Source organism: Hesperophylax consimilis, chromosome 10 (genome assembly GCF_061612785.1).
Source record: "Hesperophylax consimilis isolate HC1 chromosome 10, BYU_Hcon_1.0, whole genome shotgun sequence".
NCBI lineage: Eukaryota > Metazoa > Arthropoda > Insecta > Trichoptera > Limnephilidae > Hesperophylax > Hesperophylax consimilis.
Window position 1 is genome coordinate 18,968,040 of NC_142845.1, and position 15,800 is coordinate 18,983,839.

The following is a 15,800-nucleotide window of genomic DNA, read 5'->3' on the forward strand; positions in this document are numbered from 1 at the left end:
ATTTTAAAATTAACAACGCAATCATGGAAAAAAAATTTATTTACTAGATTCTTATATTTCTTAAAGAGATGAATCATTTAAATTTACTGAATTTAAAGTTAATGTTCTTTATAAATATAACGGCGTCATTTGCGCCTTGCAATTTTTACCTTATGTGGGTATTTTAATTTGAAGAACAGGCAGCCCTGTAAACAATGCGTCAAAATATGGCGTTGTCAAGACGATGGTAAGACTAAATTACACTATTAAAACTGAATTGTTTCTTTAACTAAATGGTTATTATATGGCTTTGAAAAGGTAACTTACCTATGATAGGTAACATTTTTAATTATTTTCAATCGTCCTTTGTAATTTCTGCACACTGTTATAGCGCAAATCGTCATTTTCAAATGTCACACAACACGTGTTTACCGCACAGCGATAGTTTCGCAACTGAGCAGACTGAACGAGCTTATCAGCCAACAGTTGGCTGATATTTTTTTGGCGTTTCGTCGCTCGAACGCTCAATCTAGACATTTATATAATCAAAGGATATAAGCAATAGTATGAAACATGTTTCTTTGCAAAAGCAAACAGTCATCACGACCAAGGTAAATTTTATCAGTAACATTACATTTTTTCTAGTGTTTTTCACTTTGGATATTTTGAAAATATAAATAAATAACCGGTTCCTAGAAAAACATACGGGGTTCCAGTGACAGCAAAAGTCACTGGGAAAGATATATCATCTCTATTTATGGTGAAACGTCAAAGTCAAACGTCAAAAAACATTATTTAAAAATGGCGGACGTCCGCGGTCAGCTGCATTCTCTCGCCAACAATTTGTATTTATTATCCCGTGAAGGAAAATGTACCGACAAAAGCAAACTAAATGCGATATTAGATGATCTTAATGCTATCGATTACAAACATCATGTCATTACAGATATCAACGTAAGCGCTCAGTAACTCTTTTCAGATAACCCAATTCTTGCACCATTTTTAATTAGCCTTTTTCGGCCTTCTTCAAAATTATTGCTTGGAATGACAAAAATGTGCATCGAATTTTAATCTGTCCATAATTATTCTTTATTTATTAATATTGTCGAATTCCGCTGCACGCTTAATATGCAAAAGTTGTAAACAGCACTTGGTAACTTATTTACTACAATAAATAACTATTTATGATGGTAAAAAATGCATTAAATTTCTATTTTTTCTCAATCAAAGTTATGTTTGAAGGTTAGGAAAGAAACTAAACCCTAAAAACCTATTTTGTGGATGTTTAAAACCCTGATTTAAACCCCTGACCCAAATAGTTGTCTCCATTCGATATTTAAGTTGAAATCAAAAATATATTTTTAAGATACGGCGGAATTCGACAAGTTTACCCTACATATTTATATATAAATATATTTTTTTTTTTATGCTGACAATTTGATGTTTAAACTTTTAAAAATATATTTATTAACGAAAATCATTTATTTTTGTTTTGTTTTTCTTTATCCAGGTTGTATTTTCTCTCCTGAAGACGATTTGTTGGATAGTTTCCCCCTCGGAATCGTTCCTTGTGGCAAAAAGCTGCAAGCTGATGTGTCGAATGCTCAGAAAGCATCAAATCCCTCAGAGTGAGACATTGACCACCTGTAACTGGCTGATGAAAGCATTGACTGAATGTAATCATATGGTATCAGAAGATGTATTGAAGTGTTTGTACGTTGTTCTAAAGACAAACTCTCAGTATGTCATAGAGGTATATACTTTAATATTATAAAATCAATATGTTACAAATATTTACGAAGCCTTTGAGACAAATCTGTCATTATAATTTTGTAATATTTTTGTAAATAAACACGAAAAATTTTTTACTTTTTTAGTGATTAAAAAAAGAATTTGGTATCTGACGCAGTATTCATAATCAAGGGCATTATCACACTTTTCCAAACAGATTTTCTTGTAAGAATCATGTGATTTTCTAAATGGAACTAGTTTGTACTTGAGTTATTATCTATAATCTTTTTTTTCAGCTTTACGAAGATCTTATTGGCAAGAATGGAATACTTTTTAGAATACTCAGAGACGACACTGACGACGATAGATTCATAAAGTTGAACACGGAGAACCCGTACTATGTGGAGCTGGAGGCCCTGAAGTGTGTGCAGGCCCTAACGCAGAACTGCGACGATACCCACGAGGGCCTGACCGAAGAACACCTGGAGAAGTCTGTCAAAGTAGCGTTGTTTTACTTGTACAGAAAAAAACATAAAAATCAGGATGAGGTCAACTTTTGTGAGGTGAGAAGTCTATATATTTTTTCATTTTTCAAATTGCTTAAAATGAATAAAGTTTGCTATATTCTATGTGACTCAGAAGAGCTCTTTGGCTTTACTGTGAGAAGACAGGGGAGCTATTTATAATGGACAACAATTTCTTGCCGGCAACGAATTTCCATATTATGGGTCAAAATTGTCATGTATTGCCCTGTTTTGGCAGTGAATTCACTCGCTACCAATATTACGACTATATTGCCGAACCAAATCTATTTAATTCTCACTTTGTGACATATATGCGTCTCTGTTCGCCACCTACCGACTACCAAATCTGTCACGATTTCATATTATACAAGTTTGGTGGAGTTATTGCAGGAGATCTTCTTTTTGTGTCGTGAATTTGTGTTATACAGTATGGCAATCTTGGCGGGACACGGCGATATGGACAGTCAACACCTTGCTCTGCAAGACTTGACGGTAAATTCAGTTATTCAGCAATAGGCAATGATAGGCAATTTATCTCGCCTGTGTACCAGTATCTTTAACAATTGAATATTTCCAACTTACGACTGGCTTATACTAGATACTATGCCACCACCCAGAAAAGCAACTTGGGGTTCTTCAGTAACAATCTAGCTAGCGGTCTAATAAATAATAATCTGTGAATATACTGTTTCTTTATCAGATAACTAACCAAAATGGATTTTTATGCGTTTGGTATGATCTGTGACTCTTGCTACCCAGATGAGACTCAAAATTCCACAGAAAATGATGTAACCAAGATAGTATGTAGTAAGTTTGTCTGATGACCTTGGACATCCGTTGAATCGTATTGATAGTGTATTTTGATTTCAGATTTTAACATGCGCCTGCAACATATTGATTCAAGTTTACTCCGGCAACACTGAGATAGACCGCAGCCTGGGAGAGATAATCGGCGCCTGCAGGTGCTGGATGCTATACTCGCTCGAGGGGTGCGGCTCCTTGGCTCCTCAGAAAGTGATGCCGTCGCAGCAGACCGTGGGAGAACTGCACGCGGGGCCTACCAATAAAGGAGGAAAGGTATAAACATTCTGCTGGTGAAATTAATATACAATCTTGTAAATTCTTTGAATAGTTTGTTGATAAAGAGTTTTTTTAGGTCAAATTAAAAAACATCATTTTCGCTGCGGGGTACTGTCAACTGTTTAAAATCCGTCGCAGCCCGCCTTCAAAAGCTTTTAAACCCTTTATAGTTGCCGAGAAAAAAGTTTTTTTTTTTTTTTTTGGGTTCTCTGCGTAATGTAGATTAACTGTTTACCACTGGTTTCCGGACTAACAAACTATTAACTATCACGTTGTTTCCCCGGAGAACGGACCGCTACACAACTCGGTCTTAGCACACTCTCCTTGCCTCATTCACATTCATACATTGTCTCTTACATACTCTTCTGTTATTCAGACTCTTGTCGTAGCCCGACTCCAGTATTTGGTTCACTTGATCGTGCTATGTCTTCCTCGGGCATCTACTACTTCTTGTACTGTTCAATTTTGCGTCATATATTCTACTTACACTCCTTTCTTAGTTCTATATAGTTTCCGGACACCGTGTATAAATAACTGATCATGGACAATACCTTGCTCGCTTTGTTTTTCTTACACCTTACTGCCTATCTTTTTAATTTAATAAGATTTTTATTTCAGCGCATGAAACTAAGGAAGAACAAAAACGCCAAGCCAATCAACAACTTCAAGCACAATAATTCCAACTCTGAAAGCATTCCGAACCAGTCCATGACGGGAGATTTGGGTCACGCGGGCGGCTACAGGGCGGCCAATCCCTCGACGTGGCAGGCCGACTCCATCTCACTCCCATCCTGGACCATCACCAGCGAATCCGACATGTCGGACTCTGAGGGCAGTCACCAGGCGAAGCTGAAGGCTGTCCAGGCCAACACAAGACTGGCGGCTTTGAATTTGCTGTCAGTCATTATAAGGGTGAGTGAATTTGTATAAAATTATATTATTACTAACTGAAGTCCCGGGTGTTGCCTGGGCTTTATGCAGAGGTTTCCAACTCTAGTAGACAGCGACCTTCCTCTTGTTTTGAAGGTCAAGTGTGCAAAATTTTATCAAACTTGGAATAAATCTGTTAATTTTTTATAAAAATCATATCCACACCGCCCGCCCGCCACAGACACTCTACTTTATATATATAGGTAGATACATAATATAGGGTTCCATGACAAAATTAATTTGGGAGGTGGGTATGGCTGCTGCCGCCCCGGGAACCATTTATTGGATAACCAACACCCCTGACATAGGTCACCCCAAGTGGTTCACTACGTTTGGTGACTTAGCAGGGGTGCCCAGGTTCATGGGGTGAGGTTTGTCTAGGTCTTGGCGGCGAATGCATTTGCCCACCTACTGCATGGCGAGCCGGATCGGGAGAGACTGGTTGAGGGAGACCTTTTGACCTCTCCAGCTGGACTCTTTCGACCCATCATTTTGCACCGCAGTGGGAGGGATGGATCCATACGTCCGTCACTCCTGGACACATTGGACTGGAAAAACAGATGCTGTTAACTCATTCTATATACGAGCCGTCTTACAGAAAAACGAGTCGAAGAAGCGGCCCGTTCTCATGAAACCAACATCAACTGTGAACGGGTGTTCTTCGCACGTGGACCGGTGTACTGAGGATCAATGCTGCTAGCTCATTAAAATAACTGTAGAACAGACTCAGAATGCCCACATTGCATCTATGCTTTAGAGATGGCAATCGGTTAAAAATAGATTGTCAATCAGACGGACTGCCCTCCTTTGGCCAGAATCCAGTAGGTTTATCAAGTATTGTGGGGCTCCAGCCCAGAGGTGGCTCTCAAATTCAATTGCTGGGCATACTTACTACATACATACTATAGGGTAACATTACAATTCCTTACAAATGTTTAGTTGAAAAGTAATATTTTCAGACCTCAGAGAAGCACCTAATCTTTGGCTACTGGTGGGCGCTGCTGCCTGAGGATCTGTCGTCCAGTAGAACATCAGGTTTGGCGGCGTGCCTGCAGAAGGAGACCAGCGGGGCTGGTAGAACGGCAGCCCTGGCAGCTCTACTGTCGCTACTGATATCTTCAAGGTCATATCTGACACAGGCTGAGGCTAGGTATACTACTCAACATCATCATACAATTTTTTTCATTGGTTCCATTGTAAAACAGAACAGGGACAAAACAGAACATGATAAAATACTAGGTTAGATTTTTTTTGCCTTCACTTTTCTTATGTTCTGTTTTGTCATGGACCCGTCTTTTTCATACAAGTCACCTGTTAATTTTTATTTATTTAGACATTTCTAAATTTTATATAATGCAGAAATATAACATATATTAGTAAATATAATAAATATCAGTAGGTACAGTAAATTTTTTTTATTTTATCAGCCATAAACCTACAATTAGAGGCGCTACTGCATGCTAATATCTTTCGAAACTTGTTTCATTATTAGAACGTAATAAGCGGTGCGCGTAGACCAGATTCGATAGTTTTACTTAGAGCGTTGGGAGAGTAGGAGGTCAATTGGAGGTAAAAAACGGAACCTATTTTCATTCATGTCTCATCTAAATATAATACATCAATGCCATCAACCAACTTTATTTGCATATACAGAGTTAAACAATTTCATTATGACAAAGTTGAAGAAGAATTGTTGCAATAATATGGTAGGTACTTTACTATCTGCCAGGAACACACGACGAAATTAATAAACAAACGCAAATCGCAAATAATTCTTTGTTTCAATTAATTTAATGAGTAATCTAGGCATTCTCTAGGAATACCTACTCAAAAATTTACATATCCTAAGAATTTATTTTGTATTATTTCAATGGTGCGTGAATGTAATTTATAATTTGAAGACCAAACTGTGGAATTATACTCGATATGACTCCTTACTAGTGACATATCATTGTTGAGTGTCACTGGAAAGGAATAAAAGATTATTAAGAGACATGATCGCTCTGTAGTATATGGGGGACCCTAGTGACCCTCCTTCGGTCAATCACGGGTGATAAGTGATTTTTATCTTCAGCTAGGTATGTGCAAAAGTAAATTAGTTAAGTATGTAATTATATAAACCTTTGTTATTTTTCGATGATTGAACAGTACCCTTAAAAACCATGTTTATTTCAGCAAGCGCGCCACCACGGCGTTTACCCCCTTCTCCGTAATGCTCGGTCACACCCTGGAGAGCCTTCACCTGCTTTTGTGCGAGGCACTGGCCACACAGAGGCACGTGCCTGCGTTGGTGGCCACCCTGAAGTGCGTGGTGGCGTGCGTGCAAGCAACACCCTACGCCAAGCTCGGGGGCAGCCTGCTCACGGGGATTGTCGCCAATGTGAGGAAACTGCTGCTTCACAGAGGTAACATAATATATATTTTTTGGTTATTTATTTATTTGTTTAATATTTGTATTTTTTACAATAAATATACAATGTTTACAAGTCATACTGTTTTAATTCATACTACACTTCCATTAAAAGAATTTGCTTGTGAATGGAAGAGGAGTGTACATTTGCGAAAAAATAATATAACTAGGTTACAAAGTAAAAAGAATTACAAAATTAAAATCCATACAAATTATTGTGTTTGTATTTTGTCTCAAACTGAACGCTCGACCTTCTGGACCGAACAGACACGCGAAAGCGTTCAGTTTGAGACAAATTTCAAGACATAAGGCCTCTGAAGATGGACAGTGAGATCTGTCCAAAACGTCAATAATTAAAAAGTCCTTTTAAGGACTACGTTATGCGGGTAAACCGAGAAAATTATTCTACATCTTACATGACTCTTAGTGACTGTTTGAAATACATATATTTTAAATATACAGTAAGTAATCTTTGTTTCAGACTGGACTGTTCAAGTTGCTGCCTTAATAGTGATGGGATGTGTAGTTGACATACCTATACCTGAAATAATCTCCTTATTCCATAATCAAAACCAATCTCCTGAATCTGCGGCCTTACAAAGTGCATCTAAATCAGAAGACATTAACAAACCTAAACGCTTCACAGATGACTATGATTCAGACGAATGCTCTGATGAAGAAGAGTGTGATGAAGCAGAAGCAGCTGTTTCTGAAAGACTTGCAGATATCAAATGTTTGGAAACTGAAACCATAATCATTCCGCCTGAGAAGCTTGAAAAACTGAGCTGGTTGATTGAGATCTGTTTGAAGAATTTGGGCTGGATTGTCAAGAATGGGATTATGGAGGTACATAATTAAAACTACTGTACTTACAAGTTGATACTTAGCCCCTGGGGTGTTTTGAGATATTGTCATTTACTTTAAGATTTGTGATTTATTTAGAAATATTCGCGGTTGAGATTGATTTTCAAATAGGTTCGCTGTTTTTTATGTTTTCCACAATAAAATACTGTTTTTGAAAGCTTAATGTTACAAACAGACATATGCAGTTGAAAATTTACAATTTCGATCTCAAAGTTTTGTTGCATACCAATTATTTTTTCTCCTTATCTCGTAATTAAATGCCACTTTATACGAAACTAACAAAAAACATATTTAATTACATAAAAGTATTACATAATATAAAGGTTATAGTCTCTTCATCTTTTTTCATTTCATATAAAAAATAATTCACAAACTTTGACAAATCTTTCTTTGGCAGTTTACAAATTTGGGAGGCGGGTCTGGGTACCGCTGCCCCGGGAACCATTTATTGGCTAACCAAAACCCCTGCCATAGGTAACCCCAAGTGGTCCGCTATGTTTGGTGACTTAGGAGGGGTGTTCGGGTCCATGGGGTGAGGTTTGTCTAGGTGTTGGCGGCGGATGCATTTGCCCACCAACTGCATGGCCGAATCGGGAGAGACCAGTTCAAGGAGACATCGCTTTGATTCATACGTCTGTCACTCCTGGACACTCTGACCCCCAAATCCCCACCCACCCCTAATACCTTTTTCTTTCCCAGAACTTCCTCTCCTTCTTTTCCTTAAAAGACCCACCACACGGCCCTAAGGAATTTTTTTTTCTCAAAGCCCCCCTTGTGGAGCTAATGTAAAAAAAAGACTTTTTGGAATTTATTACAATTATTTGGAAATGTCCGTCGTAAACTTTTAAATGTAAATACAGAGTGTAACGTTGCCATTTTCGAAGACTTCATAAATCATATAAATATCTCACATTAAAGCCAGTCTCGCGCATGAGCTGTACTCTCATGGCTTGACCTATTTCACCATATCACTCGCCATACACCCCCATTGGGAACTAGACATACTTTTATGTACTTTCTTTTGCTTACTAGCTAGCAATAGTATATTTCTTTCCTTAGGCAATTATGTACTTTGTTCAGCATGCATGTTTTGAAAGCAAATCATTTTGCAGCCGTCCCGTCTCCCTCTGATCCCCATCCGGCTGGAGTCCCTACAGGTTCTCTCGGCCGTGGCGCTGCAGCACCTGGAGGCTCTGCTGGCCCCCTTCCTGCCCGTCATGACCTGCGTACTCCGTTCCTCACTGCGGGACCCCTCGGCAGACATCTGCCTTCATGCCGCCAAGTGTCTCAGCTCTATGGGGGATGCCATGCAGAAACTAGGTAACTAAGCCCCTAAAAGGTTCCCTGGGGGAACTTCAGAGTTTCCTAAGTGTACCATTCTTGAAAAAATTATGTATATAATATTGTATTATATATTTACTATAAAGTGGTATTTGTGCTGTCTTACCTTGACCAACTGACAGTAATCTGTTATGAATTCTTATTTATATTCTAGATCTATCAAAATCATCCCTCAAGCTGGAAGACGGTGTGGTGTTTTGGACACTGATGCTCCGCGGTCCGCTGACAGAGCTCTTGCAAACTGAACAAAACGGCCCCGGCAGAGCTATAGCCTGTGATTGTGTTGGCAGCATTGGAGAAAGGACTTTTGTCAAACTGCCAGTAAAAATACTTCTACCATTTAATAATTGTAGATTCCGCATCGCATATACATTGAATGGTCAAGGTTTTTAAAAGATTACATAGCATCTCAATAATACATTTTTTCTAGGAGAACCTGAGGGTTCTTTGCGCAACTCTATTGCTTGGCTCCAGTGGGGATGAGGAGGCACTTGTCAGGGCAGCCGCTGTTAGAGCCCTCTCTGTGTGCATCATGTATCGCCAATGGAGAGAAGTAAGTTGATAGCATCATTTTGAATTTCTCATCTGTATTATCATGATTGGTGTTAGGAGTATTACACCATGTCGCGCTTCCTCTTCCTTTGCCAACGTTAGCCAACCAAATCAGCGACTGCCGAGCACTTAATTAAAATCGGCCATTACTTTGTGCCTAAAATGCTGAAAAGGCCTAAAACGCTATGGACATGCCTAATTACGGAGGCAGTTGAAATCCACAAAAACTCTATTAATATTAATAGGGACGACGGGGCTAAGCTTAATATGTAGTTCCTTGTATCCAGTATTAGACAGCTAAACCAAAACTAAATGCCAAAAACCAAATTAAGAGGACAAATGTGTGCAATACGGTACCACTTCTAAATACATAAACACACACTCACCACAGTCTACACATCTGCCCTGAAAATGAACACCGTAAGGCTGTCTGAAACATTGGCTAGGAGGAGGAAGCATAACACTGCATAATACCCCAAAAATCAATCACAAAAATTATTTTGGTCATGAAAATCTCAAATAATATATTTCATCTAGTTTTGGGGCTGCATTTCACAGGTTTATTTGAATATGTTGTTATTTTAAGGATATTGGTTTACTCAGTGACTGTGGAGAATCTGTACTCAGAGTTTTGAATGAAGCAACACCGGCTGTTAAAATAAAGGCAACTTGGGCGCTGGCTAATATAACCGATGCGCTTTTACTCAATGTGTAAGTAGAATGAACTCCCCTCATCATTTTACCATTTCGCAACATTTGATTCTAATTAACAGAATAATTGTTAATATTTAATTACGCATTTATTTTAGAGAAGATCCAGATATAGAACCCATTGATCAAAACCTTCTTGTAAGGCTATTGGAAGAGAGTATTTCAGCTTCAAAGGAGAATGATAAGGTAAGTGATATTTCTGTTCAGTACAGAGACTTCTAATTAGATTTAAGTAGTATTTCTATCTATGCTTTTCCTGCTACAATCACAAACACATCTATACAATGCAATACATCAAAGATTTCTTCAAATACCAAGTCGAATTACTGTGTAATAATAGAAACTACATTGCACAAAAAAATTACACCATGTTTATTATATTAGGATTAACTTACTGAAGCTCTTATCCACTGGACCTTATCTTGTCACATTTTGGCCAATTTGGAAACGCCCGCGTACTCATGCTGGCCAAAATGGAATGGGCAATTTGAAGAGATATTTTAAAACATTTATTGGAATTATTTCATAAGCTGCAGTTGGAGTCTTCGATTAATCATAAAGCTTAGTTTCACACTCTAATAAAATATGCCTCGCATCTCTTCCGACTTATTTGTTATTGACATTCCAACTGAAATTATTGAAATATTTTTTGTAAATATGTATTGATTAATTATTATTATGACCACAATTTTACAGTAATTAAGGAAGATAATGTTTATATTTCCAGATTAAAATGAGTGCAATGCGTGCCATTGGCAATATAATGTTACTTCTCAGTGAAGAGGACCTAAAAAAGAATATTAGACTCCAGACAATAACACTAACAGCAATAGAACGTCTAGTATTCTGCGCCAACGGCAATAACATGAAGGTTCGGTGGAACGCATGCCATGCTCTGGGCAAAACACTTAAGAATGAAACACTCTTCATACATCTGAAGAAATGGCAGGTAACTATCTGTTTAATATTATTAGTTTGTGACGCAGACAAACTAAACCCAGCTTTAAACTAACTCTTGCAATATGTACTGAGATTAATGCCATGTCAAGTCTGTTTGTCTGTCTGTTCGATGCCTAGTATGAACATAAACTCATGATATAGAAAATAGTAATGTTTCAACAATTACATCTCCATTAACACATCAATGAGGTTGTCTCCTTTTTTTATGATGAAATGTATTATATATAAAGAGTTAACAACGACAGTAAATTTAGTTTCGATGTTTCCAAAAGTAACAAAGTTATGAGCTTTCAAGTGAACTTGGGTAAAACTTATGCAATGGTGTTTCGTGACGTCATACGAGATACGATTCAGTACAAGTCTTAATTCAAATAGCAGTGCTGCAGTACCTCCGCATATAGAGTGATGTCACAAGTTTTTCAGCCGACGCATGTATAAATACATTTTGACGGCTTATATCTTCAGTACTATTCGGTATTTTCCAAAAATTCTAAAGTTCTGTCTATAATAAAATTATTGTGACACATTTGTAAAAAAATGTGAAATTTCATTGTAGGAGACTATCTCATTGTTCGACATATTTAGCCGTAAGAGTTTTTTTGCCACTTTTTTGATCAATTATATCAATTAATCAATAACAAAGATCTAATACTGCAGTTACTGTTAATCTAACCTAACTTAAGCGCTTGTTATATGCCAGAGGATTTTCTCGAACTGTCAAAATCTCTTCATTTTTTTGTCGCTAGAGGGCGGTAGTTGTACATTAATGAACTTGTCAAAATACAACGTCAAATGTGCGTTCATGTCGCGCATCATCACGTACGCAATCGGAAATCGGAAATATTAAGTAAAACAAACAGCTTAGTAAAAAGGTATGACTTATTTGCAGAACCTACTATTTTGGTAAAGCATTTACTTTGACATTTTTTATAAATGTTTATCATTCACTTGCTGTTGTTAAATCTAATTAGATTTGAACGGCTTTTGGCTTTACGAATCGCATTTGAGAAACATTTCCTATACAAAGAAAGGTTGTTTTGAACGGTGTTCAGAAACTCGTGGTATAAACGGTATAACTTGTGAATGAATCTACCTTTCATTTAAAGTCAATTTTGAGTTATGATTTTTTTTTAATTTGAGCTTTCGTTTTCGAGAAAATCGAAGGCGGATTTATTTGGTAGATTTAAAAATTTTATATTTGATAGAATATCTATACATATTAATAATATTGACCTCGAAAAATAAAAGAAAGTTTTTTTTAAATTTATATATTTGTTAAATTATTCAGTGTTAACTAAACAATAATCTGTTTTAACCATGGCAGTAGCTATCGTGCAAGGCATACTAGTACTGTATCAAAATATAACTAGCCGTTGGAAATAATAGTTATTCATTTAACGACCAACGCTATTGAAAAAAATTATGTCAATGGGTTGAAATATAATACCTAAATACAAATATTATTCAACGAATCCACGATTCGACCTATTGTTTAAGATGTATTGACGCGTAATAAATATATGAAATGGTGAATCATTTAAATTTACTGAATTTAAAGTTACTGTTCTTTATACAAATAGAACGGCGTCATATGCGCCTCACAATTTTTGCCTCATTTGGGTGTTTAAAATGTTACCTGGCTATTATAGACTTAGAGGCCTTGTGTTTTCTCGGTAGGGAAAAAATTGTTTCCTAAAAAACCCTTATTATTTGGAACTTTACAACACAATACATAGATAGAATACCTTTGATTTGACAAAGTGTGAATGGTTAAGTGTGTATACGCAGAAAGGTGATATAATCGTAAATTTACTTAAAAAGTTTTTTTTGTCTGTTTAATCTAAAGATAAAAAAACGGTAATAAACTTGTTTACTCCTTATACGCCTTACCATGTAAGGTCGGAACAGTGAAAAACTTGACTTGTTATCACTTAAAATTGCCAATTTTACCAAACTAAAAATGATTTGGCGTGAGATGGTAATTTTTGGTTTGATTACCAAACGCGATATGAAAAAATGTTCACTCTCACAACTGAATCAGAGCGACAGTGAATTCTCACACACACTTGCATAAAGGGCACGCAAATCAACATCGTGACGTTCGTGCTAACGGTTAGGAAAAGGAACGCACATTGAATATTGTATTTTATGCGTTTCAAAGAATATGACAGTTCAAAAAATACAATGCGACAAATTTACGTGAAAAAAGAGTATTTGCGAGTACTTACCGTTTTTGTAGCTTCTTTAGATTATTGCAATGCTTTAAGTGAGTCGGTATTCTACTTTTAGACCCAGAAATGAAACATTTTGATGGCATTTTAGAAATATATACGCCGTGAAACAGGGAGCGATAGTTTCACCACCGTTATCGGGGGCTTCTCTCCCGTAATAAGTAAAAGACCGTGAAATGTGTTGAAAATTTGGTGCAAGATGAAGTATTTAATTAATTGTTAATATCCATAGATATCATAACGATAATAAGAGGCCCCGTACTTCTACAGATGTGTGTATTATATACATATTTTAAATTAAAAATATTGTGTAAAACCGTTATTAATGCGATAATCATGGATCGAAGTTTTAAAAGTGGGTTGTATGGTGTATCAATGTTTTTATTTTTTATAGTCGAATGCCTACAACAACTACAAAAAAAAATAGGCAGACTGAAAAATAATAGTCCATTAATTCGTATCAAAAAATATGAAGTCTGAGAATGACATACGAAATGTAGTATTGCCGTTTTAGAGAGCCGTTTTCCAGCAAATCACCATTCTGCCCTATAACCCACTCTTAATTGAAATTATTATCATTTTTAGCTACAATATTTTTATTCTTTTCTTTAAGGCTAGCGTACTTGGTTGCCTGTGTGACCTAATGGAAAAATGCCGCAACTTGAAGGTGCGTGCGCACGCCGCTATGGCCCTTAAGGCGTGTTCCAAGAGGAGCCTCTATGGAGACAGATTCCCGCACATCTGGAAAGCCATTCTGTCCGCCATGGAGAGCGCCAACCACACGGATGACTTCACCGAATATAAACATAAGGACCAGCTTGTGGAACAGGTAACAGGAACAATAAGTAATATTTTTCAGAGGGTGAAATGATATCTCTCCAAGAACCTTTGCGAGAGAAATTCACTTTAATCATACTATTCTTTCATCGCTTCATCATACGCATTATTTTTTAAACAATTCTTAACTGAACCTAAGCTGTAATCTAAGTTTGTTGGTAAATTAATTCTACAGTTTGGTTGTGTCAATTCAACTGTTAAATTACGTTCTTATAAAAACGAGATTTTATTTATTTATTATTATTTTTTATTTATTATTATTTTTTTTTTAAACATGACATATTATAGTGATCTTTGGCTGTCCAACTAGGACATTACCTGTTTTAGGACAGTCAGAAATAGGCATATTTATTAAAAAATCATAGATAAAATCATCATATATATATATACATAGGTTTACGTTTAAAAAATAACTTAGATTGATTATAATATTTTTCCAGCTCTGCGTCACTCTTAGCCACATGGCGTGTCTGCTCACAAACGAAGACTTGTCGGACATATTGGAGGCCACTATCTTTCTGTGGGAAGGGGCCTCGCGGCTCCTGCGGCAGGTGGCGCAGAGGATGGAGCCCCAGGGCGACACGTGTGGCCGTCTGCTCGATGCCGCCAAATACGTCACCACCCAGATCACGGTCAAGTCCGATAAGCAGCGGGAGTGCCTGAATATCTTGCAGAACATGTTTGTTTGGGAGACGTGATACCTATATGTAATAATTTGTAAACAATAAATACTTAATATAATATTGACTGTAATCTATGGTGACTTATTTACACGATTAACACAGTGCCCTTGAGGTGATATTTCACAAAAACTTCGCTATGGAAATTTTCCATTAATTATAGTAGGAGTCAAAAAGTTCATACAAATAGGCATCATTAATCCCAATGTAAGTATGGCATGTTATGTAAAAGACCCCACATGATGTTCATGTTCGATGTTTATTCAGTTGCTAGTAATTTCTTCTGTGATAATAATAAATTTGAATACCTTGTTTAATTATAGTTTTAATTACTACCTAACAATTTGAGGAATTTACTTTGCACTTAAATATCAACAAATGTTTTAATTTTTATCATATTCATAATAAATAATTGTACTCACTTGGTTTTAATAAATACCTTGAAAAATACAAGGTATAAGTTGTTAAATCCCGCTGATAATACTCGGTTCCATGACAACTCGAGATAGTGACAATTCACCATACTCTTGAAAAGTTAAAGCAAAAAAAAACTGGCCTTTAAACCTAACCTATTTAGGACAGTTTTTTTTCATCACTTTGTGACTATATCAATTTTCAAAAGAGTGTTGAATTGCCACTGTTCTAAATTGAGTTGTTTGGTAACAAAACTGGTCAGATCCAAAATTAAAAAAAAATAAACTAAGTATTGAACTGTGTTCATTATTAACAAAAGAACAGTTCTTATTTTTCAAAAGCAGTCATATCCGCATATTTTGTAAGAGAAACCGGTTTAAAAAGCGGCTGTGGTATGAAAAATAGTCAAATCCAGCACTTGTTTTGGTGTTTCCTGAAAATTCACCTAAAGTGGAGTTGACCAGTTTTGATACCAATGGTCACAATTGTTCGGTTACCGTAATACTCATAGGTACAACAAATACAAAGAAAAGAGAAAAAATATTTATAACTCCCT

At 36.6% G+C, this 15,800-nt stretch overlaps 1 protein-coding gene across 2 annotated transcripts; it reads left to right on the forward strand.

Moving 5' to 3' along the window:
- The first annotated feature begins 774 nt into the window (after positions 1 to 774).
- Positions 775 to 15,215, forward strand: LOC149420422 (HEAT repeat-containing protein 6). Of its 2 annotated transcripts, XM_089636132.1 has the most exons (16): positions 775 to 933; positions 1,490 to 1,732; positions 2,007 to 2,273; positions 3,105 to 3,311; positions 3,933 to 4,226; positions 5,204 to 5,394; positions 6,420 to 6,649; positions 7,136 to 7,500; positions 8,631 to 8,838; positions 9,014 to 9,180; positions 9,290 to 9,412; positions 9,998 to 10,122; positions 10,221 to 10,308; positions 10,850 to 11,071; positions 13,927 to 14,142; positions 14,591 to 15,215. In XM_089636132.1, the coding sequence occupies exons 1-16, from the start codon at positions 781 to 783 to the stop codon at positions 14,846 to 14,848; spliced, it is 3,357 nt and encodes a 1,118-aa protein (XP_089492258.1). In that variant the 5' UTR covers positions 775 to 780; the 3' UTR covers positions 14,849 to 15,215. The 2 variants fall into 2 exon arrangements, with proteins under 2 accessions (XP_089492258.1, XP_089492259.1); XM_089636133.1 differs by lacking the exon at positions 14,591 to 15,215 and having other exon boundaries at positions 10,850 to 11,067; positions 13,927 to 14,101.
- The last annotated feature ends 585 nt before the right edge of the window (positions 15,216 to 15,800 follow it).

Bases quoted from the DNA above. Each gene is read 5' to 3' on its own strand.
- LOC149420422 (XM_089636132.1), top strand. From the start codon at position 781: ATGGCGGACGTCCGCGGTCAGCTGCATTCTCTCGCCAACAATTTGTAT. The intron at 3,312-3,932 runs GTATAAACATTC...TTTTTATTTCAG, and splicing joins CTACCAATAAAGGAGGAAAG to CGCATGAAACTAAGGAAGAA. The intron at 10,123-10,220 runs GTAAGTAGAATG...CATTTATTTTAG, and splicing joins GATGCGCTTTTACTCAATGT to AGAAGATCCAGATATAGAAC.